The sequence below is a fragment of the Vigna umbellata genome, chromosome 8 (assembly GCF_029865625.1).
Source record: "Vigna umbellata cultivar VRB3 chromosome 8, Vumbellata_1.0, whole genome shotgun sequence".
NCBI classification, from domain to species: domain Eukaryota; kingdom Viridiplantae; phylum Streptophyta; class Magnoliopsida; order Fabales; family Fabaceae; genus Vigna; species Vigna umbellata.
In genome coordinates this window covers 32697328-32720359 of record NC_142172.1, presented here as the reverse complement: position 1 = coordinate 32720359, position 23032 = coordinate 32697328, and the positions used below count along the sequence as shown (strand labels likewise).

The following is a 23032-nucleotide window of genomic DNA, read 5'->3' as shown; positions in this document are numbered from 1 at the left end:
TGTGTATCGGGTTTTAGTAGGACAAAAATACTTTTATATATCATGAATTATAAGTTTTAAAGTTAAGGATATTTTAATAATTTTCATTCTCAAAACTAAAAAAAAAGATATTTGTTATTTTAATAATAGTCACCTCTTTTATTCCTCTCAACCCTTTCTCTTTTATCTCTCTCATTCCAACATTTTCTTTGTCATCCCTAGTGTAGCCCCGATTGAAAAAATGAGAAACATCTGCCTTTAAACAATTTGCCTTTGTAAAGAGTTGAGTCATTGACATATTCACCTTCAAGACATCTGCCTTTAAACAATTTGCCTTTGTAAAGAGTTGAGTCATTGACATATTCACCTTCAAGGTTCATTCAAGATCTCTTCAATTTCATCGTCTTCACTAACCTTTCTAATTTCATCATCTTCACTAACCTTTCTAATTTCATCATCTGCATATGTTGAATCATCATCTCTAAAAAAACCCTCCAGGTCATTTACCAATTCCTTCATATGTCATTGTGCTTGTGAAAATTAGATAAAATTATATACGACAAAAATTATAAAATGAAAACTCATTATAAAATCACTTTTTGTAAGAAATTGTTTAACAACTTGAGTGTTTCTGAATTTTTTTCCAAACAGACCAATTACCAATTCCTTTGATGTCATTATGCTTGTGAAAATTAGATAAAATTAGATAAGACAAATTATAAAAATGAAAACTCATTATAAAATCATTTTTTGTAAGATGGTTTAACAGCCAGTGTTTCTGATTTTTTTCAGTTGGAGTTACCATACGTGACAGAGAAAATGTTGTAGTGAGAAAGATGAAAGAGAAATGGTTGAGAGAAATGAGGGAGGTGAGGTGAGCAAGGGTTTCTTTTTTTTTTTAGAGTTTTGAGAATGAAAATTATTAAAATATCCTTAACCTTAAAACTTAGAATCCGTGATACATAAGGGTATTTTTGTCTACTAAAACCCGGTACACGATACTAAAATGTACCAAAAACCCTCTATTTATATATATATATATATATATATATATATATATATATATATATATATATATATATATATATATATATATATATATATATATATATATATATATATATATATATATATATATATATATATATATATATATATATATATATATAGGGGTTTGCTAACGCGCGTACGCCTGTTTTTCAGTTGGTACATTTTAGCAATGTGTACCGGATTTTAGTAGACAAAAATATCCTTATATACCATGGATTCTAAGTTCTAAGGTTAAGGGTATTTTAATAATTTTCATTCTCAAAACTAAAAAAAAAAAAGAAACCTCAAAACCCTTACTCACCTCTCTCATTCCTCTCAACCCTTTCTCTTTCATCTTTCTCACTCCAATCTTTCTCTGTCATCCCTACTGTAGCCCCAATTGAAAAAATCAGAAACACCCTACTATAGCCCCAATTGAAAAAATCAGAAACATTTGGCGTTAAACAATCTTACAAAAAAATGATTTTATAATGAGTTTTGATCTTATAATTTTTGTCTTATCTAATTTTATCCAATTTTCACAAGCATAAAGGAATTGGTAATTGACCTGGAAAAAATCAGAAATACTTGTTGTTAAACAATTTCTTACAAAAAATGATTTTATAATGAGTTTTTATTTTATAATATTTGTCTTATCTAATTTTATCTAATTTTCACAAGCATAATGACATCCGAAAGAATTGTCTTATAAAATTATGTCTAATTCAGTAAATATAATGACTAATTTTTTAAATTTTTTATTATTTAGTGATTTTCTTATAATATATATCATATGTACTGTGGAATGTTGGAGACTGAAAGAAATTAATAGTGATACCTATGTGAGATTGCAATTCAATGAAATAAATAATATATCTATAATACCTAATGAGCTCAATTAACAGAATCGAAATATAGGATAAACTAGAATCACTAAAATTAGAGAATTAAAGGCATAATAAAATTTTTATTTAAGTATAAGCTTAATTGAAAGCTTGAATTTGAGATTTTTAAAAAAAAATATTGTTCAAAGTTGAAGTGGTTTAACTTATTCATAACCAAAAATTTACTCACATTATATGATTTTTTAACATTTTTTATTCATAGATTTTTGTTCTTTCTTAAATTTACTTGTAAAGAGACTATGTTTTTTAATATTATTTTCCCTCACATAGGAAAATTTATAAATAGTAAATAAAAATATTTTTATAAAATTTTTCATTAGAAGAAGTTTACAAATGTATTTTCATATTAATAGTGGGATATGTAAAGACGTAGAAATTTGTATTTTAGAAGTAATAGCGGTTTAAAAATAGTGAGATTTGATTATTTTAATATTAAATAGTTTTAATATAAATAATTTGGTTATAAATTGAGTTTCATTATTTTAAGACATATCTATCTCTATAAACCATTTTCTAAGAGTCCTCTAACTTCTGAAGAGGAGTTATCATCATCTTTTCGTCTGATTGAAGAATCGAGAATTTAAAATTAATCATAGCGACAAGGTCTTCAATTTGGACCAATCAGTTTATCCCATTGAATAAGTTGAGTTTCAACCCTTTTTATTTATCTTTTCTTGTATTGGTTGCATACGTGTCCTGCTCAACTTGCCTGTGTCTTAGTTTGATTATTTACTTCAAAAGTTCTAATAGTGTATCCTGATCATGCTTTTTGTTGTTTATAGGATTCTAGAGTTGTTTGGTCATTTGTTAGGTATGGGAAACTAGTTATTTTGATTTTTAGCTGATAGGTAAGTTTTGATTGATGTTTGTATGGTAGTTGGATTGTGCAATTAAGTTATCTTATGAGATATGACCTCTTGAGTTAAATTAGAAAGCCTGAATTGCCTTAGATATAATGTGATTGAAACTTTGTTATGATTGAGCTTGTATTTGGAGTGAATTGTATGGTTGAAATGCATATGATATGATAATTTGTTGGTTTGAACATCTATGATTGATGTTAGACTAGTTTTACAGGGTTTAAATGACATAAATCTATAAAAATTATGCTCTGCTGAATTATATAAATTCGTTGAGCGAGCATATATTCATTGCCCGAAGTCAAAGTCAGAGAGTCATTGACTTAACGTTTGTTGGACGAGAATATACTTCGTTGGGCAACTTTTGGGAGAATTTAAGTTTATAAGTTTCTGTGGTTTTTTAGCTGAGCGAGCAAATTTAGTCGTTGAACAAGTGTGCTATTAGGCACTACTACCAATGCGAGCAGGCTAAGCGAGAGTGCTTGCGCTAAGCGAGCATATCTGGTGACTGAGCGAAAATACCAGAATTTTAACTAAGTTTACATATACCTCTTATGATGTGTTTAATGAGTGTGATTATGTGGATGTCAAAAACAATTATTTGTTTATAATATGATTATGAGTATGTATGATGTTTATTCATGTATGATAATATGTTAACTAGTTTGTGATGGGTAATTTAGGATGGTTGAAGTCAATCCAAGGAGGATTGGTGGTGATGATATGCTTTGATATATGGGGATTTTGAAAGTATAGGTATCCTGAGATACTACCAACCATTCAACTCATATAGAGATGAATGGAGTGGGGGAAAGAATGGCAGGGAAGTCTTTATCCTGGACTTTTGGTCTTAGGTGTGAAAAATTAACCTTGTGAGTAGTAGGGCGTTAACCCCTGCGTTTATGACTCTGTAGAGTATAAATACTACTACGGGTGCACACCTATATTGAATATATGTGTGAGAACATGTATTCCGATAATTGACTCTAAAATCAATTGATTATATGTTTGAGTTATAGAATGTTATAAATGTTGAACTAATATGTGATGTGTTAAATTGTTTTTGAAGTTTTCTTTTGAACACTAGCTTACCATGTTGTTCTTTGTTGTTTTTGGTGTGTTGTTTGTTTTTTGCAATGATCGGATTGAACACATAAGAAATAAGTGTTTAAACATATATAGTGAAAAGTATTCTTAGTTGTCTAGTGGTTACATTTAACTATTATATATTTATCATTTTAGTTATTTTCTTCTAGATAATTATTTACTACTATATCTCACATGTTTTGTTTTATTAATTTTATAACGTCTTATTATTATATGAGTGGTAATGTGTTAAAATTGGGATGTTACATTATTTATTTTATTTTATTTTTTCTTTTAGTATTTACTTCTAATTACTCATACATATAATTATTTTAATTTAATCAATACCTTCAAATGTAAACCTTAAACATATTCAACTTTAACTATTAAATATTTCTAAAAAAATATCAATGGAAATACCAAGTAAAACTCATACAGAAGTTACGTGATTTCTTACCAATCTTAATTAACTTTAACTTTGATTTAAAATACATAACCAAGCATAAAATTTGGAAAACCTTTTTTTAAATAAAGAACAAAAATAGGGTTATTAATCAAAGCACAATTTTTAGCCTAACTTGAGAAGGTTTGGGAAAACTTGAAGTGATCTGAAATGAACCCATTTTAGGAAGCTTGTACTTAAGTTAAATTAATCCACTAATTACTTATTTTTCATCAAAAAAGGTCTTAGTCCACTTTGTTCAGACTTTAAAGATAAACACTAATTAAAAATCATGAACAGACCCTATACGAGATAATATATAAGGAGTAACATAACTTCAATCCTGAACAAGGCTTCCACACAAAACTCAGACTCCTCTGCAGATTGAGCTTGCAGTATCTTCTATGGCACACAGCACTGCTTCCAGTGACAGTTTTTATCAAGAAGGATTCACCCACCACCAACACATTGCTATGACTTCATATAAATATCACTCTTCGGAGAATCAGTTTCTGTATTTCTCATACCTTCAGGATGACCACCACACCGAATATCATGATGATCCACAAACTGAGTCTAAAAGGGTATGATTTTTTGTCATGCATGCAAACTATGATATCAGTAGTATATTCAATTTTTCTACCTGCAGCCCCATGCATTGCATTTTCCTTTTTTCCTTTTAATTTTCCAGAGAATTATCTTAATGATATATTTTATCGATAAATGTTAATTGTTAACATGTTATCAAAGGATTTTCCTTCTAAACTCATCCTCTCTTTCAACTTTACCGTTAAACCTTATTACAATTCTGCGTTTTTTTCTTGTTTTTTGTACAGGCCCTGAGAGAATTTTCGCAGCTTCCACCACCCATTGGGTTGAAATTCACTTTGACTCCTGAAATGATGCAACCAAGTCAAGTTGCAGCAGCCAACAAAGTTGAGAAACTGAAGGCTGTGCAGTTTCCAATGAACATGCTCAGAATCGGATACTTTAAGGTACGTAATTATTATATAATCTTGTAGGTCAAATGTAGAATGTTAAATTAATGCAGATAGAAAATTGTTATCTGTAAATACTTTTGACCTTTATCTTCTCTGAGTTTAGCTTTTCCTTTTGCTTCTATCGCTAAGTTCGACCCTTCAGTTGTATTCTGCAAACAAATGTTCAAAATTCACTTAGGAGGAGTAAATTTTGAAGTGCAGTTTAGATGTTTAAATAAAAACTATAATTTTCTTAACTTGAACAGATTTTGATACATATATATAGTCTTAAAGACTAAATAGAATGATCAGTTTCTTTATTTTTGTCTAACATGGCATGAAAAAAATAATACTGATATAAAAGTTGAGTATGATTATTGAGTTGAATTTAATGATGCAGATTGAGGCTAAATATCCTTATGAATTGGTAGCTAAGTGTTATTACGCAAGACAAAAATTGATGTGGGAGATATTACACGATGGTTTGAAGTACAAAATTGAAATACAGTATCAGAATATATCAGCCATTCGAGCTGTTATCGACGAACACTCACCTGGAGTTCTTGAAATTGAGGTATTTTTCCTTTGTTATTACTTTAGAAGAAGAAAATGTCCAAACAAAAAAACTATACATTGAAGTTTTACATATATAATTTCATTTAAAAATATGTTACCATAAATTTGTCTGTTCTTTGAAGAAAAAAAGAAAGTAAGTTTTCTACGATTTTAAATTCATACTAGTATAATAGTTAGTAATAAATATTAGTTTTAAAAAACAGGGTTATATATATATATATAATTATTCATTGATAATATGTTCATCTTATTTATTATAAAATGGATAATAAAATAATAGGGTAGGAAAGTAAAGAAGTGGAAAGTGGGCCAAGATAAATAAAAAATGCAATTGCAATGTCACGTTGCCACTTGAGTTCTTCATTTCTTATTCATAAATTAATATTTAAATTGATAATATCTATCACAGAAAGTATGCACATTAAAATAATCACAAAGCAAGCTCAATGGATAATTAGTCCAAGTAAATCCAATCATCATTACGGATCAGTCAACAATTTCATTCCTTCTTCCATTATTTTATTTGAATTAGTACAATAATTAAAAGTATAATTAAGTGTAGAATTTTTATATTTACAAAATATATATATATATATGTATATAATTAATTTTTAATATAAAATTTAAAAATTACAACCTAAGAAATATATCAACTTATTGAATTTCAAAAGTACTCATTTTTTGTTGTTAATTCTTTAAGAGAACGAAACAAGTCCTTAAAATTTGTTTGAAATAGACAGTAAAAGAATATTAAGTTAAACCTAAGATAATATACAGTAATTTAATAAACAGGTGGGTTATTTTTTATGTTTTTAAAATATCATACTTATTATTGTTAAAAAATCTAAAAAATGATTTATATTCATTATCCAACCTTACTTCTCCTAATTATTGTAAATAATATTAAAATTAATAGATGTAAAAATGAATTAAATGCACTGCTAATAGTTTGAAATTTCAAATGGATTTTTTGACCTAACCGTTTAAGTGATTAGATTAGCTTAATGAGGAATGTTATGTCCTACAGTTAGACAAAGTACCATCATTCTTTAAAGAGATTGATCCAAAGCCCAAAAAACATACTATGTGGACCATATCCAATGACTTCACCAATGCTCAAGCTTCACAATACCGGTATATTTTTACTCTTTCTGCATTTTTTTTTCTTTTAATTTCTATATTCAATTCAAAATTATATCTTCTACTCACATATTTGGTCCATTTTTTTAAAGTTAAAAAATAATTTTGAGAGCATGTTTTCAGATTTTATGTAAAACTGAAATTACTTTTTATTTGGTTACATTTTATTTTTAACATGAATTATGGTTCGAACTAGTTTATGTTGCTGAGAAAAAAATGATTTTCAGGAGGCACTATCTTGAATTTCCTCCTGGAGTTCTTGACCAACACTACATGAAGCTATTGCAAAGCGATAACCGATTGCTGGAATTGAGCCGAAGAAGTTTTCCAAGTTCACATTCTGCTTATTTTAATTTGCATTTAGATGAAGGAACCACTCAATTTTCTATTGGTCATGATCTGCATCACATTGTCTACCCCTACTCCCTTAGCCTCTGAACATGTGCTTTTGTAATTCTCCATGCTTCATATTTTTCAATGGAAAAGTTTTTTATCTTTCTAAATTTTCTTGCCAGTTACGTGATGTATGCGTAGGAAAAAATGGGTGCATTTCATTTCATACTTGTTAACTAACTTGTCAGCTTTTTTTTCTTACACCCCGTGATTTTTAAAATTATCATTATACCATTCACAATGGTGACTTTCAAATTTTCTATTTTGAACAGCTTTCAGAACAATTTTTGAGAGTTTCTAAACATAATTTTTTAGTACAGGATTTTTAAAACGACTTTTGTAATGGAATTTCCAAAATAATATTTCTGAAACATATAAGATACATTCTAGATCGAACTTTCTAAATAGGAATAAATTTTTCAGAACTAAATTTTCAAAACAAACATTTTGAAATAGTATATGTAATACATTCTGGAGCAGGATTTTTGAAATAAGATTCTTGAAACAAAATTTTCAAATCATAAGAAATATTTTATAAAATGAACTTTGAAGAATAAGTAACCCAACGTGTTACTTTCTATCATCCTTTTCTTCCTCTCAGAATATGATGGAAAACAGAAATGCCACATAGGAGAAGTCAAAACGGCTATGTCGGAAAAGGCATGGTGCAGCTGAAGAGTATTTTAATTTTTTGACTGTTAGAATAAAATGCAGGTAATAGTAATTCAGGAAGAAAAAGACAACCTGTTAACATGAAGTCAAAGGACAAAGTCAAAATAGTTTTATTCAATATCACACTTTATAATTGTATTCGGTTTGCCAAACGTTGTACTCCTAAACAGTTGTAACGATGAATTGATGAGTTACTTATATGGTGTCAAATCCTCTCCATTTCTAAGGCAAAATGGACATCTCCATGTCAGTAAATCCATCAAACACGTGGCCTAATAAAAAAATGACAGTGTGAGATTCAATTTCTTTCCATGAGTAAGCCATTTGCAAGATCAAAGTCAGGATTGTTGCCTGGTATTTTGGGTAACTTACCTACATCTTATTACAATATAGAAAAGAAAATAACCAAGACACTGCACACTATGCCAGATGAAAAAGGAGAGGTTTAAGGTCAAACCGTAAAAAATTGTATACTTTCTATAAATAAACAAATCTGCAAAGGTTCCGAATCTCAAATGGTGTTACCTATATGATCGTTGAAATAAATTAAAGCAAGTTGAAGTTAAGTAACAAAAAATATATAACATGAACGAAGTAGTTCAAGGTTAAAAGCAAGATTTAAAAAGAAAATCTTGAGATAATTTGTTGTATGTAAAACTTATACACCACACACGCATATATACATTAAACTTGTTTCATTGAAGAAAAAAATGAGATCAAATAAAACCTCTAGAGTATTGTCTAGTTATTTCCTATTCTATTATTAAATGCTATTACCTTTTAAAAATAACCCTTCTTGTTAGTTTGGTAAGCTACAGCCCTTATAGGTATGAAGTTTTCTAAACTTAGCTTGAAATTTTAAAAACTATTAAAAGATACGTTAAGTCTTGTACCGAGTCTTGAGGGTATCCTCGGCTTAGTTCTTCAAAGAGACGTTAAGGCCCTCAACCCTTAAATTTACTCTGCAACCGATTTGAGTTATTTTAATAATTGAAGAGGGAAAATGAAATGATAAGCATGAGGCGTACGAATCAGTCCTCACCCGTATATTACATTGTCCTAAAAGAACAGGGAAGGTATTACTGACACCCTTCTTCTGCACATCCCTAGCCATGCAGTATGTTTATATAAGTGTGTATTTTGATTGATAACCTGAGTCTCTAAATCTAGTCTTGTTATTATTAATTCACACTAAGACTACAGGCACACAAACACACACAAACATGCTTGCATACATACATGCATGCATACATACACATATACAAACATACATACATATATAGAGAGAGATAGAGAGAGAGAAAAAAAACAGAAAGACACGTACATTCAGTTATTAAGCAGACTACTCTTCAACCTATCCTTTAAGTGTGTTCAAAAATGAATTTTAACTGGATAAGTTGTGTTATTGTCAATATTGGAATATTCTCCCTTGAACGTGAACACTCCCTGGCCATGCCTCAAAAAAAACAGCCATCCCCTCAAATATAAATATACATGTTATTACATTGGAATGCCCAATAGATGAATAGAAACACCAAAAACAATTGGTACTAAATTAATATAGTACAAAATTCAGCTGGTTCCCAGCTCAACAAAGAACTATGTTTCATCTCAAGATACTACAGGGCATTAGTGACTTACTTTATATCCTGAGCTTGCTCATCACCAAAAGCCAAATTAAAGATCTGCATGTAGTCATCAACAAAATGAACATCAAGACCTTCTTTCACATTAGGAGCTAGCTCGTCAAAATCTCTCCTGTTAGCCGAAGGGAATATAATAGTCTTAACTTCACTCCTTCTTGCGGCTATTGTTTTCTCTTTAACCTGCAATTTTCACAGCATTACAGGAGTGAGTGTTAGACAGAATGTACAGAAAAGAATTCACAGCAGAAAACATTGAGGGGGTATCTACTGATGAATAATCTATTGGCTGGGCAACCATTACTAGAGGACTCTTTTTTTGAGCTTAATGTAATTTAGTAGGCGAATAGATACTGAAAGCAAGGGGCAACTCGTCTAGGATACACTACTTTAGTTGTTGAAATAAATATAACAACCTTCAAAATAAAAAATGACAATTTGAAAACCAATAGCATCTAAAGATTCCCAGAAGTTTCTGCATCTACAAGTTATGAATAATAATATTGTAATAGAAGGTATTTCTCAACATACCCCGCCAATGGGAAGAATTTTCCCTGTAAGTGTCACTTCCCCGGTCATTGCTAGATCCTTCTTCACAGGCTTCTTCATGGCAAGGGACAACAGTGAAGTGGTCATTGTGCAACCAGCACTTGGTCCGTCCTTTGGTGTGGCCCCTACAGGGACATGGAGGTGTAGTTTTGAATTTGCAAAGAAACGATTTTCTGGTTCTTTTTCCAGTAGTATTGCTCTGGCAACTGTATGAGCTATCTGAGCACTTTCTTTCATCACGTCTCCCAATTGACCAGTGAGTTGCAGTGCTCCTTTTCCCTCCCCTTCCTCAACAAAGGTAGTTTCTATATACAGTGTAGAGCCCCCCATTGAAGTCCAGGCAAGACCCATCACAACACCAATAGGTGTCTGATCATAGATGCGATCAGCATGGAAGACTGGCTTGCCTACAAAGTCAGTTAAATTTGATTGATCAACCAATACCTTTTCAATTTCCTTGTCTTCCTCACTTTCTTTTGCAACCTGCAAAATTAAGATATACATATATAAAAATAATTAGAGATCCATATATACATAATAGAGAGAGTTATCATGTTACTCCTAGAGTAACTTCTAAGAGAGTCACTCTTCATCTTCTTCCTTCACTTTCTTTTAGATTCTGTTCGTTTGAAGGAAAAGTGTAGAATGAAAAGTGTCTGGTGCTGGAAAATGAGTAGAAAGAAAGCATTTCCCTTATTTGGTAGCAATGAAATGTTAAATTTCCATTGGGTCTTACATGCTTTATTTTCCTCTTACATACAAGGAGAAAATAGTGGAAAGTGTATAGAAAACTTATAATTCTCAAAATTACCTCTCTCGTCTATTTCCATAATAAATGCATTAGTAACTTTTTAATTGTACAATTATTTAATTCTAATTTATTTATTATTTTTTAAATGACAACTATCCTATATTTTCATGTCATTTTCTCCTTAAAAAATTCGCAATTTATTTCATCTCTCTTTTTTTCCTCACGCTTTCTTTCATTTTCCTTACAACAAACATAGGGTTAATCTAATGGTTAAAATTAAGTCAAGTGTTACAATCATTGAATAAAAGAAAATAAAAGGTGAGGATGATCAATAATTCTCTTAAAGTAACTTAATCCCTTCTCATTGTGTGTGGGCGCTTGTGTTTATATGTATGCACATATGTACATACATACACTTATATCTGTGTGTGTATGAAAAGTCAATCTGTGACTATATTGAACAACAACAAAATTTATCTGGTTTCCAAGGAAAAAAAGTAAAGTACAAAGTTTGTGCACAACCAGTAAAAAAACTTCTGTACCAAACCACAAGGTTGTACAATGGTAAAAGACAAAAATGAATGCACATAGTTCTTATAAATCAAACAAAATACCACTTTTTATAGAAGCAACAAATTGACTGCACTTTCAGAGTTAAACTACCTCAAGACTTTGTGATTGCTCAGATGATAGACCTGTTTGCACCATGTCAACTTCATCACAAGTTTCACCCACTTTTTCAGTATCACTACCCTCTACCGACTCAGAGTTCTCCTTTTGAACTGTATCTACCCCCAATTCATCGGAGTCTACTTTGTCTTTCATTGGTTCCATACTCTGAGCACTACGAATGGTAGCATCAATAGTTTCTCCTTGCCTCACAAGTTGTAATGCTATCTGTCACACAAGCAGAACATTTCTGGTAACAGATAACTGAAGAATTTGGTATAAATTCAAATTCAGGATTAGTGATGAACTCGTTCAGTAAAAATTCAAAACAAATCATGAGTGGTAGTCGTCATTTCAACCATGCAAAGCGTATAGTCTCAGTGAGTAAGGTTTTACTACTAAAAAGATAAAATTAAAGAGACCTTTCGGTAAATTTTCTCTATGTGCTTTTGAAGGTTTCTGACCCCAGCTTCTCGGCAGTAATTTTCAATTAGGGAAAGAAGTGCTGCATCAGTCACTTCCACCTGAAGCAAGGGAGTTTTTAAGTCAACATTTTCAGCATGAAAGGCAATAAACATTGGCATCATTATGCTTGTAATAACACTATGTTAAGACCTTCAATATCCCATTTTATGCAGGAGAAGGAACAAAAAAGATAACTACCTGTTCAGACTTTATTCCACAAGCTTCTCGAGTGGTTTTCTCCAGATAATCTCTAGCAATGTGCATTTTCTCATCAGTAATATACCCAGCAATAGCAACAACCTCCATTCTATCCAACAGAGGATTAGGTATCATTTCCACAACATTTGCAGTGCAAACAAAAAGAACCTGCAGTGAGATTTTCCAACGCATAACTTCATAAGTATCAGTAAACTCAAGCCCATTCTAAGAACAACCAACAAGCAATGAACAAAAAATGAATAATCCACGCACAAATGCTGACTATACCACAACCTCACTATTAAGGATTTAGATTGTCAAATAAAATACCTTTGATAGATCAATGGGAACATCAAGATAGTGGTCCAGAAAATTAGCATTCTGCTCTGGATCCAAAAGCTCTAACAAAGCACTTGCTGGATCACCAGCATGTCCCCTGCCCAACTAACAATTGAACAAAAAACAAATATTAATACTTAAATCAGCATTCTTATTAAAAGATTTACAAGATTACAAACCATAGTAAATTTAGTGAAACTGAAATGCGTGCATTATATTTATTAGAGCCAGTAGAGCCCATACCAACAGAGAATATAACAGGAAATCAGAAAATAAATTAATAATATTACTCAGCAAAAAATATTTAACCATTTAGAGATGTATTTACTTTGTCAATCTCATCAATCAAAACAAGGGGGTTAGCTGTGCCCACGTTCTTAAGGCATTGTACCATCTTCCCTGGCATTGCACCGATATAGGTTCGACGATGACCCTGTAAAATACAATATTGAGGATCCAGAAGATCACATCATATGTTGCTAATGAACTCGTTTATATAATTCAATTGTAAACAGGGACTTTAGCTACCTTGATTTCAGCCACGTCAGCTAATCCTCCCACAGAAAATCGGAAGAACTTACGGTTCAAGGCACGTGCAATTGATCGACCAATACTTGTTTTGCCCACTCCAGGTGGACCAGAAAGACAGATAATTTTCCCTGCATATATCAAAAAGATCAGGAACCACGTCCCACTTTTTGAGCTAGCAAAAATTTCAAGGCCAAAGTCTCAACTTTAAACAAATGGATTATTAGCATACTTCAGTCAATCTCTTAAAACCATTTTAACAAATAATCAATACCCAATACATAAAAAGGGCATCTTTTTACCAATATAAAAGCCAAAATTACTAAAATTTCTTAGAAAATCTATGTTAGCTAAAACAAATAATATCATACTGCATAGCATGGCTGCCCAGCTATAAAATACTTCAACTATATAATTATTATCAAGATATATTGTTGAATATAGTGAAAAACTATATTTGGATTAATCTCCCTTGTGTAAAATACACACATAGGGTTCTCTATTTATAATAGAAGAAATATGGGCTAAGCCCAAAATACAAATGAGAAATAATAACAAACTAACTAAAAGATAAAAGATATAATATATCTAACACTCCCCCTCAAGCTGGAGCATACAAATTGTATGAATTAAGCTTGGAATAGATGAAGTCAGTGTTGAACTAGATGATTTGTCTTCAAGAGTGTGAGGCAAACATAGATGGGCTAACAACAGCTTGTGAAATTTCAACTTCAACTTCAAAAGTGGATGAAGGAGAGCAGTAGTGGACAATGACAAACTGCAAGGACTAATTCCCAATCAATGATGGATGAGTGACGGGATCAACAATAGTAGCTGAAAGCTAAGAGCTACAAAACTGCAGGAACTACACTAAATCCTCATCAATGATGGATGGGTGACGGAATCAACAGTAGTAGCTGAAATCTACAAAACTGCAGGGACTACACCCATATTTATGTGACTTGCAGTGTCTTGGAAACGTACTCCCCCTTAGTGTGAAGGTGGAAATGTGAAAGATCACAGTTGCTGAACCACTAAAACAAAACAAAATATTAAGCTACAATGCTGAAACAAAGGCATCAAAGATCCAAAGACATGTTGGAGGTCCAAAATTCTTTGCTGGACAACTCCCAAGTGGTGATACTTAGCAGTGTATCACAAGAAGATCGGGCTAAACTCTAGCCCAAGAAGAACTGACGCAATTGTCTGAGGCGGTAGCGACTGCAGCGGCGGTTGACTGCTATAAAACTGTAGGACAAAATTGCCATCACTGATTGATGGGGCCTGTAGTGGCTGGAAGCGACAAAACTACAGGGACTGCCATCACTAACTGTGTGATGGGGGCCTACAGTGGTTGGAAGCACGCTGGACAGCGGCACACGGCGCCTGAACAGCGGCAAACGGCGCCTGGACGGCGGCAAACGGCGCCTGGACGGCGGCAAACGGCGCCTGGACAGCGGCAAACGGCGCCTGGACAGCGGCAAACGGCGCCTGGACAGCGGCAAACGGCGCCTGGACAGCGGCAAACAGTGCCTGGACCATCAACGGCGGAGACGAAGACAGACGAAGATGGCAGCAATGGCTGCTCTGGAGGGTCTGAACAGAGAGAGGGAGGTCCGGCGACGGCTATGGAGGTGTCGCGATCAAACTCCGACACCGGGAAGGCGGCGCGTGCAGAACACGCGGCCGAGACTGGCCGAGAAGAAGCGGCGCGTGGAGGCGCGTGGAGAGGAGTCTGGTCTTCACTCCGGCGGGGTTGGCCGTCGCTCGAGGAGACACTTCAGATCCGCTGGTCACCGGTCGAAACTGTGACGGCGGCCGGCGATGGCCGGCGATGGCGGAGTGGCCTGAAAGAAGCGCTGCGTGGCGGCGCGTGACTGAGAAGCGGCACTCGAAACCGGCGTGGTTGGCCGTCGCTCGAAGAGACGGTCCAGATCCGCAGGTCACCCGTCAAAACTGTGACGGTGGCCGGCGGTGGCGGCAGCGGCGGCAGCGACGGTGGCCGGAGTTAGCAGCGACGGTGGCCGGAGTTAGCAGCGACGTCAGCGGAAAGTGGCGGCGACAGCAATGGCACACTGGGTCTGGACTGGTGCTGACTGTGGCAGAGATTTAAGAAGAAAAAATGGACTGCCCACTGAGATTTTAGGGGCTGCCGGCGGCCATGGCGGCCGGCCGCCGGCAGAGACTACCAGAAGAGGATCAGAGAACTTGCTCTGATACCATGTTGAATATAGTGAAAAACTATATTTGGATTAATCTCCCTTGTGTAAAATACACACATAGGGTTCTTTATTTATAATAGAAGAAATATGGGCTAAGCCCAAAATACAAATGAGAAATAATAATAAACTAACTAAAAGATAAAAGATATAATATATCTAACATATATCATTTACAGCAATTTAATATTACCTAATTAAAGCATCTCACCCATTCGAATTCTGAAAAATTATGGAACATAGTATTCAGGTTAAGTATAAATTTTGTCCCTGAACTTTACTCTCTTCTATCTTAGTGCCCACACGTAAAAAATCCCTAAATTTTGGTCTCTACATGAATAAAAGTTTATAAAATGTTCCATGTTGTTTGTGTCAGTATAACAATGTTAGATTTCATCTGTGTAGCTGATGTTTAGTTCCCGTGTGAAAAAAAAATGTACAATTCATTTTAGTCTCAACATTAAAATCAAATAAAACTCTATAGTTTGCTATTTACAGCTGACATTTTTTCATTATAACTTCAGCAAATGGCAGATACCACCAATCCACAGATTTTCTCAAGTAAGGACCAAAATGTAGAGTACTTTGTGCAGGAGACCTAAACCAAAAAATGGTGTAATGACCATTTTTTTAATTTAACAAAGTATTTTGTAGGAAGTTAAAAGCGAGATCAATATAAACATAGTATTTGGCATACACAATGAAAAAAAAAATCAGAAATTCAGGATACATCATTGCATTCAACATGATTACCTTGTGAAGTTCCTCTTAATTTCCCAACAGCTATGAACTCCAGTATCCTTTCCTTCACATCAGTTAATCCATAATGGTCTTCATCAAGAATCTTTTGCGCCCGAGTAACATCAAAGTTCTCATCGCTGAAATGAGAAATTAACTGATTGAAGTTCATGAAATTTGAAATAGTTTGGAGTTAGCATAAGAATGACAGGTTTAAGAAAATAAAAATGCCAGCTCGTCCAAAAGCCTCTGAACAATGCCCTTAATTGGTTATGCATTTCTTTGTCCCCTAAGGGCCTTTTCAAACCCTTATTTGGCAGCTGTCCTAAATTTTAGCTGACAAGCATATCTGTCCCACATAAATGGTAATGGGTGGTGTCTATATGAGGTAAACAAAGAAATCTCAAATAAATTTAAATTACTCTAGCAAAAACAATAAGAATGAAATTCCACACATGGATACCTATATTCACCCCAAGGCAGTGCAGTCAACCAGTCCAAGTAGTTACGGGTAACACTGAATTCACTAGAACTAGCCTCCAACAACTGTAGTTTTGCAAGTTCTTCATCTATAACTTGTAAAATATGAGGTGGGCATTTTTCTCTCTTCGGCTCAATCCTTTCCCTGAATTTACCTGGAATAAAAATCCAAATAAATGTTATGGTAAAAACAAATAACACTAAAGCATACCCCAATAAACATATTCCATGAATGAACAAGCTTAAGCTATGCAGCTCAAATTCAATATGAGATCAAGAAACATCAACCAAAATACAAAAGAAAAGTACATTATTATAAAGAATATTCCTAGACCCACTATAGTGCTGCACAACAAAATTGAAGGATACAGGATGGAAACATAAAGAGGACAAGCAAGATTTTAGAAAGAAAATAATGTTAAGTGAACCCTCTTTAGTAATTTAGTAATCAGACTTCAACCAAATAGTGCAAGTCCTTCAAGCTAAACGATCCAGCCTACTTGTATGCACACAGCATATCCATGACAAAGGTTATACAAAAGATGCATGTTATCTTGTACTAAAACTAGACATAGATCAGAACCAACCAGTAAGGGCTGTTTTGTCATCAGTCTCCAGTCCCAACTCCTGTAAACCGGAATATTAAAAGAAAATAATATAAGACCAATATGAAAAGTAAAGCATTCAGCAAAACATATCGTTGCCTTGGAGCATTTGGATAAACAACTTATATGAACATTTCAGAAACCTCTTAAGAGATTATTCAAATGATTGATTGTGAAACTTACTGAAGTATGATAAAAAGAGCTTATAATCACAAGACTAAATGAGCACCTCCTATACATATAATTTCACTCATGATAGGATGAAGTAAAATGCAACAAATAGGATCAGATGCCAAGGTTGAACACTAAACATGACAGGATAAACTATAAAGTCTAATGAGAAGACATATCCATAAGAAAATATGTCCAGTGATGAGATATCATTCAAGCTTCCAAAGAATGAAGTTAATGACATTAAAATAAGGTCAATCATTTTTATCAGCATATAGTGACATCATTGCTTTGCTTGCTGTTAGAAAGTAGAAACAAATTGGCTACAAGACAAACTGCAAAATTCAGAGATTAGTGGCAACACCCAATCATCTAGTGCCTGGTTTTTATGAATAAAGTCATGAGCTACAATGATACACATGGAAGCAGAATTTAGAAGTAGTCAGCAGCAGAAAGAGATCATGCAGAAGATACAGGTTAGCTAATTTGTGGAAGTCTTGTATAGAAAGAAATAATTCAAAGAGTGCCAGACGGGGAGATTAACATATATGATTGAATAATTGACGTGTACCTTCTTTATGGCCTTAAGCTGCTCATTTAACAAGTAACGACGCTGCTCACCACTTATCTTTTCTTCAATTGCTTTTGCAATTGATTCCTGATAAGAATAAAAAACAAGCCTTAATATATTATGAAAAGATCAGTTCAAGACATACAAGGAGGCTAAAGACATGATTACCTGAATCTTGCTGATTTCCATCTCTTTCTTTACCAACTCCAGTGTAAGTTTTAATCGTTTATACACCTGTTCAGGAACACAATAAATTCATCTCAAAATTATAAATTTACATTTTTCCATTTGTTCATCTTTATATGTTAATTCAATACTAATTGAGATCATTGAATTTCCAAAGAGATTTTACCCAAGAAATTAAAACGTATTACAGCACAAAAATGGAAAATATAGTCTCACTACATCAAATCAGAGTTTCTCAGTGACAGTGCAAAAGGTAAATTCTCACATCTAGCTCTTCAAGAACTTGTTGGCATTGTAATTTATTTGCCCCAGATATTGCAGCACCAAAATCTGCAAGCCTTGGATAAGTAAAATCACCTATATGCTGCACAATTTAAGCAAAAGTCAATATAATAATGACAATATAAAAGTAAAGTATCGAACTGCAATCCGATAGTTTAAATTTAACAACCACCATATAAGTACTTCGTTGGCAATTGTTTTGAGAAATGCATTTATGTGTATATGGGAAGAATAATGACACAATCCATAAGTTTATTGAAAATTAACAACATAATTAATAGCTTGTCAGTATTTAAATAAATAACTGTCATACAGTAATGAAAAGACAAACATCAGGGATCTTCTTAATGAGCAAATAACAGAAAAATACAATAACTGAGAAAAATGAAATTATCACTAAATTAAAGAATTCAGTGTTTTACTCCAAGTCCAGCCAACCAATATAAAAACAAGCAGCTCAAACGTTATACAGATAATAGACTTTCATTGACAATGTCTTTAATTGGGCACGCTAAATTCAACAAAAATTATTAACCAAGACAACCCTAGCAGTTTCCTTGGAAACAGGGCTAAGGGCTAACATTTATTATAAAACCTCAACCACAATACAAGTATGACTAACATGCTCATATCACCAGAATACAGTATATTCTACCCACTTTCAAATCACCTTTGGATTACCCTATGATACTTAATGTGTTAATTCTTAGTTAATACATTGCAAAGCACATTCAATAGAATCCATGAATCAAGTTCCATTGGACTCGTCATCTGTTTCAATGGTAAAACAAACACAGGCTTGCAAAGCACCACTGCTTTAAAGAAAAATTTTAATTCATTAAATATAGGCATGCAGAATGATTGAATTTGATGTTCAGAGTAAAATGTGTTCTTGGATTGACATATATAATATTCAATAGCATCTTTATTGTATCTTAGATAAATTTAGTATATCTTAGTAGTTTCCTATTTCCTTGGTTTCCATGTTTCGTTAAATTTCACACAGACACAATGTAGAGCCAATCCATTGGAGAGTTTCCACACAGACACAATGTCTGTGTCAACTTCCAAAATTTCTAGAAAACTAATGCAACCAAACCTATAGGCATAGCACAACTCTAATCATGTCCTCCAATTCCATGTTCAAATAAACACTTAAAGAGAAGGGTCCAAACCTTAGTGTAAGTCTGAACATGATCTCTCCAAAGGGAACTTGTTTTAAGAACATCTCTTAGGGTTGATATAACCTCAAAAGATGTGGCCTTAATAATATCATCATCTTTATTATAAGTTTTATCCTGCAGCGCCAGGTAAAACCTGATCAGAGAATAGACAATTTGATAGAAATGTATCAGCTTAACAGAAAAAAATGAGGAAAACAGTAGACAAAGACATACCTTGAGATGATCAACTTTTACAGTTAGAGGATCCTCACTAACCTGTGGAACAGAACAGGTTTTAGTTCAAAATACTTTAGCCACATATTACATACACAAATTAGCACCAGAAATCAGAATCACAGTGAATAATAAAACTCATGTATGTTATACCGGCACAATAATAAAATTAAACACTAATCTTTAATTTTAACATGTTCAACCAACCATCTCTGTTATGCGTAGACGCCTGTGACCAATCAGGATCACCTGATCCCCATGGATACTTGAAATCTGTAATTGAAAAGGGGAATAGTAAAAAAATGTTAGGTACTTAAAGAGGTTATACAAACAATCTACTGAAGGCATAAAAAAACTAAGCCAGCTACTGACTAAATCACATACCTGAGCAAGAGTCCCAACTTCATGAAGACGGTTAAATAACTCCTTTCCTTTTAAATCATATACATTTTTATCTGTGTCGGAGCCAGACACTAAACTAGGATCAGCCTCTGGCTCATCCTTAAGGAGGAAAGCACCGGCATAAGGGGCCTGCCGTTCTCGACTTTCTTGTAAAGCAGCCAATAATTTGGGATCCTAGAAGCATTGTAAAATACGCATTAAAACTGGATAACCACTCATTCCATTTTCAAGTTACATTCAATCAAATCCTCACCATACAAGCACTGATCATTGATAACAATTTGCTTATGATTCACCCATAAGCATGTAATGAGAAAAGAAACATAATTTACTCATCATTCCGTAAACTCACCATACCTTAACAAAGATTGGCATGTAAAATCCAGGGAAAAGCGGTCTGTGGATCAATGGCAATGCCAAAACCTGTTCCAAATATAAAGAATAAACATGAACATCCAGAATCTTGAGTTATCAAGAAAACTGACAAAACTTCATTCACAAGCCCCCAATGTTTTGTTTTAAGAAACATATAAAAAATAAATAACACAGGAAAATGCTGATACAGTCCTTATTTCCATGATAGGGTGTGGCATCGCTGTAATGCACCCCAAAAATGACTGGAATAGCCTAGAACTAGACATGAAGTAGCATAACAAAAACAGTAGGACTTTCAAGCAGTCAACACACAAACATTGAATTTAAATCCTCCCCTAACATTAATAAAAAAATCACACTCCAATCCAAGAACAGAAAAAAATTTCATCAAGCTCGAATCAAAGAAATGAGGAACAAAAAACCCCAATGATCTTAACATATTAGCTGAAGGGAAAAGACTCCATTTGGCTCAATAAATTAAATCCCTACTGCAAAGGCACTTGAAACAATCATTCAGTTCAGACTTGTGACAATGGTTAACTAGCAGCTTTAGATAAACTTCACAAATTACAAAACGTGCTAAAGGCCTATTTAGATTATAGTTTTCTACAAGCACTTCTACAAGTTGAAAATAAGAAAAAAAATATACAAACTTCTTTATAAGCTAAAACTAGTTTATGGATAATTAAAAAATAAAGAAATTTATATCACTAGGTTTCTACAAATTAGTTTATACATAAACCAAGTATAACTAGTAAAGAAGTTTATTTTATTTTATTGCTTTTCTTCTTCGCCCCCTATATTCACAAAAAAGTTTAGCCAAAAATATCCTAAGAGTAAATTAAGGCCCTAGTTGGATAAATTTCTTTGTACACACTAACAGAGAAAGAAAAAATGAAATACGATTTTTTTTTTTTCACGAGTGAAGAAAAGCATTAGATAAAAATAGCTAGTGCAAATGTTGAAATCCGCTTTTAGAAAAAGCTAAATGATCTCAGGTCACGAGACAAGCCTGTTAAATTTTCACTTACACCGGAATTATTAAATTTAGGCTTTTAAATTAATTTTCACTTGCTTTAGCTATTGAACATGAATCAAGATATATCCCTAACATCACATTTTACAAGCATGAGAATTAACTTTCGCAACAGATTTTAGAAGAAATTGAAACAATTGAGCAACTAATAATAGCAGTAACGACAATCAGACACTAACGGTGAGATAATCCTCGGGTCTGGGATATGTGGGAACGATGGCGGAGGCCTTTGACTGAGACTCCTCGGCCGCTTTGACTCCAGCGTCAACTACTTGATCAGAGCCGTCGCCGGAATCGGAACAGAAAAAATACCTGCCTCCAACGTCAGTGTTTCTACGGCTTAACCCGCCGAGAGAACTGAGCACTCTGAGCAACGGCGAAGCAGAATCGTGTGCGGGACGGAGCACCGTGGGGTGCAGCCGGTGGATGCGCGAGGATGCAATGAGCTTCAACATTGGCTTCGTCAATGCGATGAATGAAGGAATGGGGCTTTGAAAATTGAAGGTTGGTTCATGCCCTAGCTAGGTTGGATAAGATTTAAGTGACAAAATGAGATTTTACACTGCGCAACACGAAACCGCCATTGATGGTGCTGAAAGCGAAGAGGGCTGGGTTGTGTTCTTTCGTCTAGATTTGTTAAAGCCCTTCATAAACCCTCGTCGGAAATATTTACGAAAATAACCTTTTCTTGCAGTAGAAGTACGGTTTGATCCTCGGTTGACAAAGGTGTGTTGTGTTAGATGTGTATCACAATTAAAAGTGAATTTCGTTCAAAAAATACTTAAACATTAGTAAAATAAATTCGTCATCTTCAAATTGTTAGTTAAAAAGTAATTTTTGTAATATTTAAAATTAATCTCTTATTGGTATTATTTAAATTGAATTGCTTATATGTTACTCAAATTTTTTTTCCCGATAAACCTAAAATTAAGAAAAAAATTTAATAAACCTGATGCAGATATATTTACTGGAATGGACTCATCCGCAATGTTCATACAGAGAGTCCGAATTCTCGGTGCTTGAAATGTTTGGTTTTGTGAATTTTCCTGCATGAAATTAGTACAGTGAAACTAATTCTTTGCAGAGCTTTTCTTTTAAGTATTTAAAATCATTTGAGTTTGGATTTCAAAAAATAATAAAGTTAATGTTGAGGGTATCAAAATAAGATTAGGAAGGAATTAATATATTGAGGTAAAGACATAGAAAGAAATTATATGATGTAAGGAGAAAAGGATGTAGAAAACAAAATTATAGGAAAATCGAGACACTGTCAACATAAAAGATAATACATAAATTAAAGTGAATAATTGGGAATTTCGAACTATGATCAAGAAAAGCGACATTAAGAAATGTGTTCACCGAACAT

The 23032-nt window shown here is 33.3% G+C and overlaps 2 protein-coding genes across 4 annotated transcripts; one reads left to right on the top strand and one right to left on the bottom strand.

The window, feature by feature from the left end:
* Window positions 1-4668: 4668 nt before the first annotated feature.
* LOC124826744 (uncharacterized) lies at window positions 4669-7499 on the top strand. The gene is made up of 5 exons (XM_047299664.2): window positions 4669-4885; window positions 5138-5296; window positions 5682-5855; window positions 6885-6991; window positions 7225-7499. The coding sequence occupies exons 1-5, from the start codon at window positions 4706-4708 to the stop codon at window positions 7433-7435; spliced, it is 831 nt and encodes a 276-aa protein (XP_047155620.1). The 5' UTR covers window positions 4669-4705; the 3' UTR covers window positions 7436-7499.
* A 628-nt stretch (window positions 7500-8127) lies between these two features.
* LON1 (lon protease 1) lies at window positions 8128-22331 on the bottom strand. Of its 3 annotated transcripts, none has more exons than XM_047299646.2 (21): window positions 21846-22328; window positions 20613-20678; window positions 20238-20429; window positions 20061-20126; window positions 19854-19895; window positions 19632-19754; window positions 18440-18538; window positions 18157-18222; window positions 17989-18075; window positions 17229-17268; window positions 16625-16796; window positions 16177-16301; window positions 13205-13335; window positions 13005-13109; window positions 12668-12781; window positions 12338-12505; window positions 12097-12198; window positions 11669-11902; window positions 10237-10737; window positions 9704-9888; window positions 8128-8334 (listed from the first exon to the last, which is right to left on the bottom strand). In XM_047299646.2, exons 1-21 carry the CDS (start codon window positions 22119-22121, stop codon window positions 8322-8324), a joined length of 2907 nt encoding a protein of 968 aa, XP_047155602.1. In that variant the 5' UTR covers window positions 22122-22328; the 3' UTR covers window positions 8128-8321. The 3 variants fall into 3 exon arrangements, with proteins under 3 accessions (XP_047155602.1, XP_047155600.1, XP_047155603.1); XM_047299644.2 differs by lacking the exon at window positions 8128-8334 and adding an exon at window positions 8964-9168 and having other exon boundaries at window positions 21846-22331; XM_047299647.2 differs by lacking the exon at window positions 8128-8334 and having other exon boundaries at window positions 9368-9888; window positions 21846-22326.
* Between the last annotated feature and the right edge of the window lie 701 nt (window positions 22332-23032).

Bases quoted from the DNA above. Each gene is read 5' to 3' on its own strand.
- LOC124826744 (XM_047299664.2), top strand. From the start codon at position 4,706: ATGGCACACAGCACTGCTTCCAGTGACAGTTTTTATCAAGAAGGATTC. The intron at 5,297-5,681 runs GTACGTAATTAT...TTAATGATGCAG, and splicing joins TCAGAATCGGATACTTTAAG to ATTGAGGCTAAATATCCTTA. The intron at 5,856-6,884 runs GTATTTTTCCTT...TATGTCCTACAG, and splicing joins CTGGAGTTCTTGAAATTGAG to TTAGACAAAGTACCATCATT.
- LON1 (XM_047299644.2), bottom strand. From the start codon at position 22,121: ATGTTGAAGCTCATTGCATCCTCGCGCATCCACCGGCTGCACCCCACG. The intron at 20,679-21,845 runs GTTAGTGTCTGA...TATTTGGAACAG, and splicing joins GACCCGAGGATTATCTCACC to GTTTTGGCATTGCCATTGAT. The intron at 18,223-18,439 runs GTGAGAATTTAC...GTTCCTGAACAG, and splicing joins AAGTTCTTGAAGAGCTAGAT to GTGTATAAACGATTAAAACT.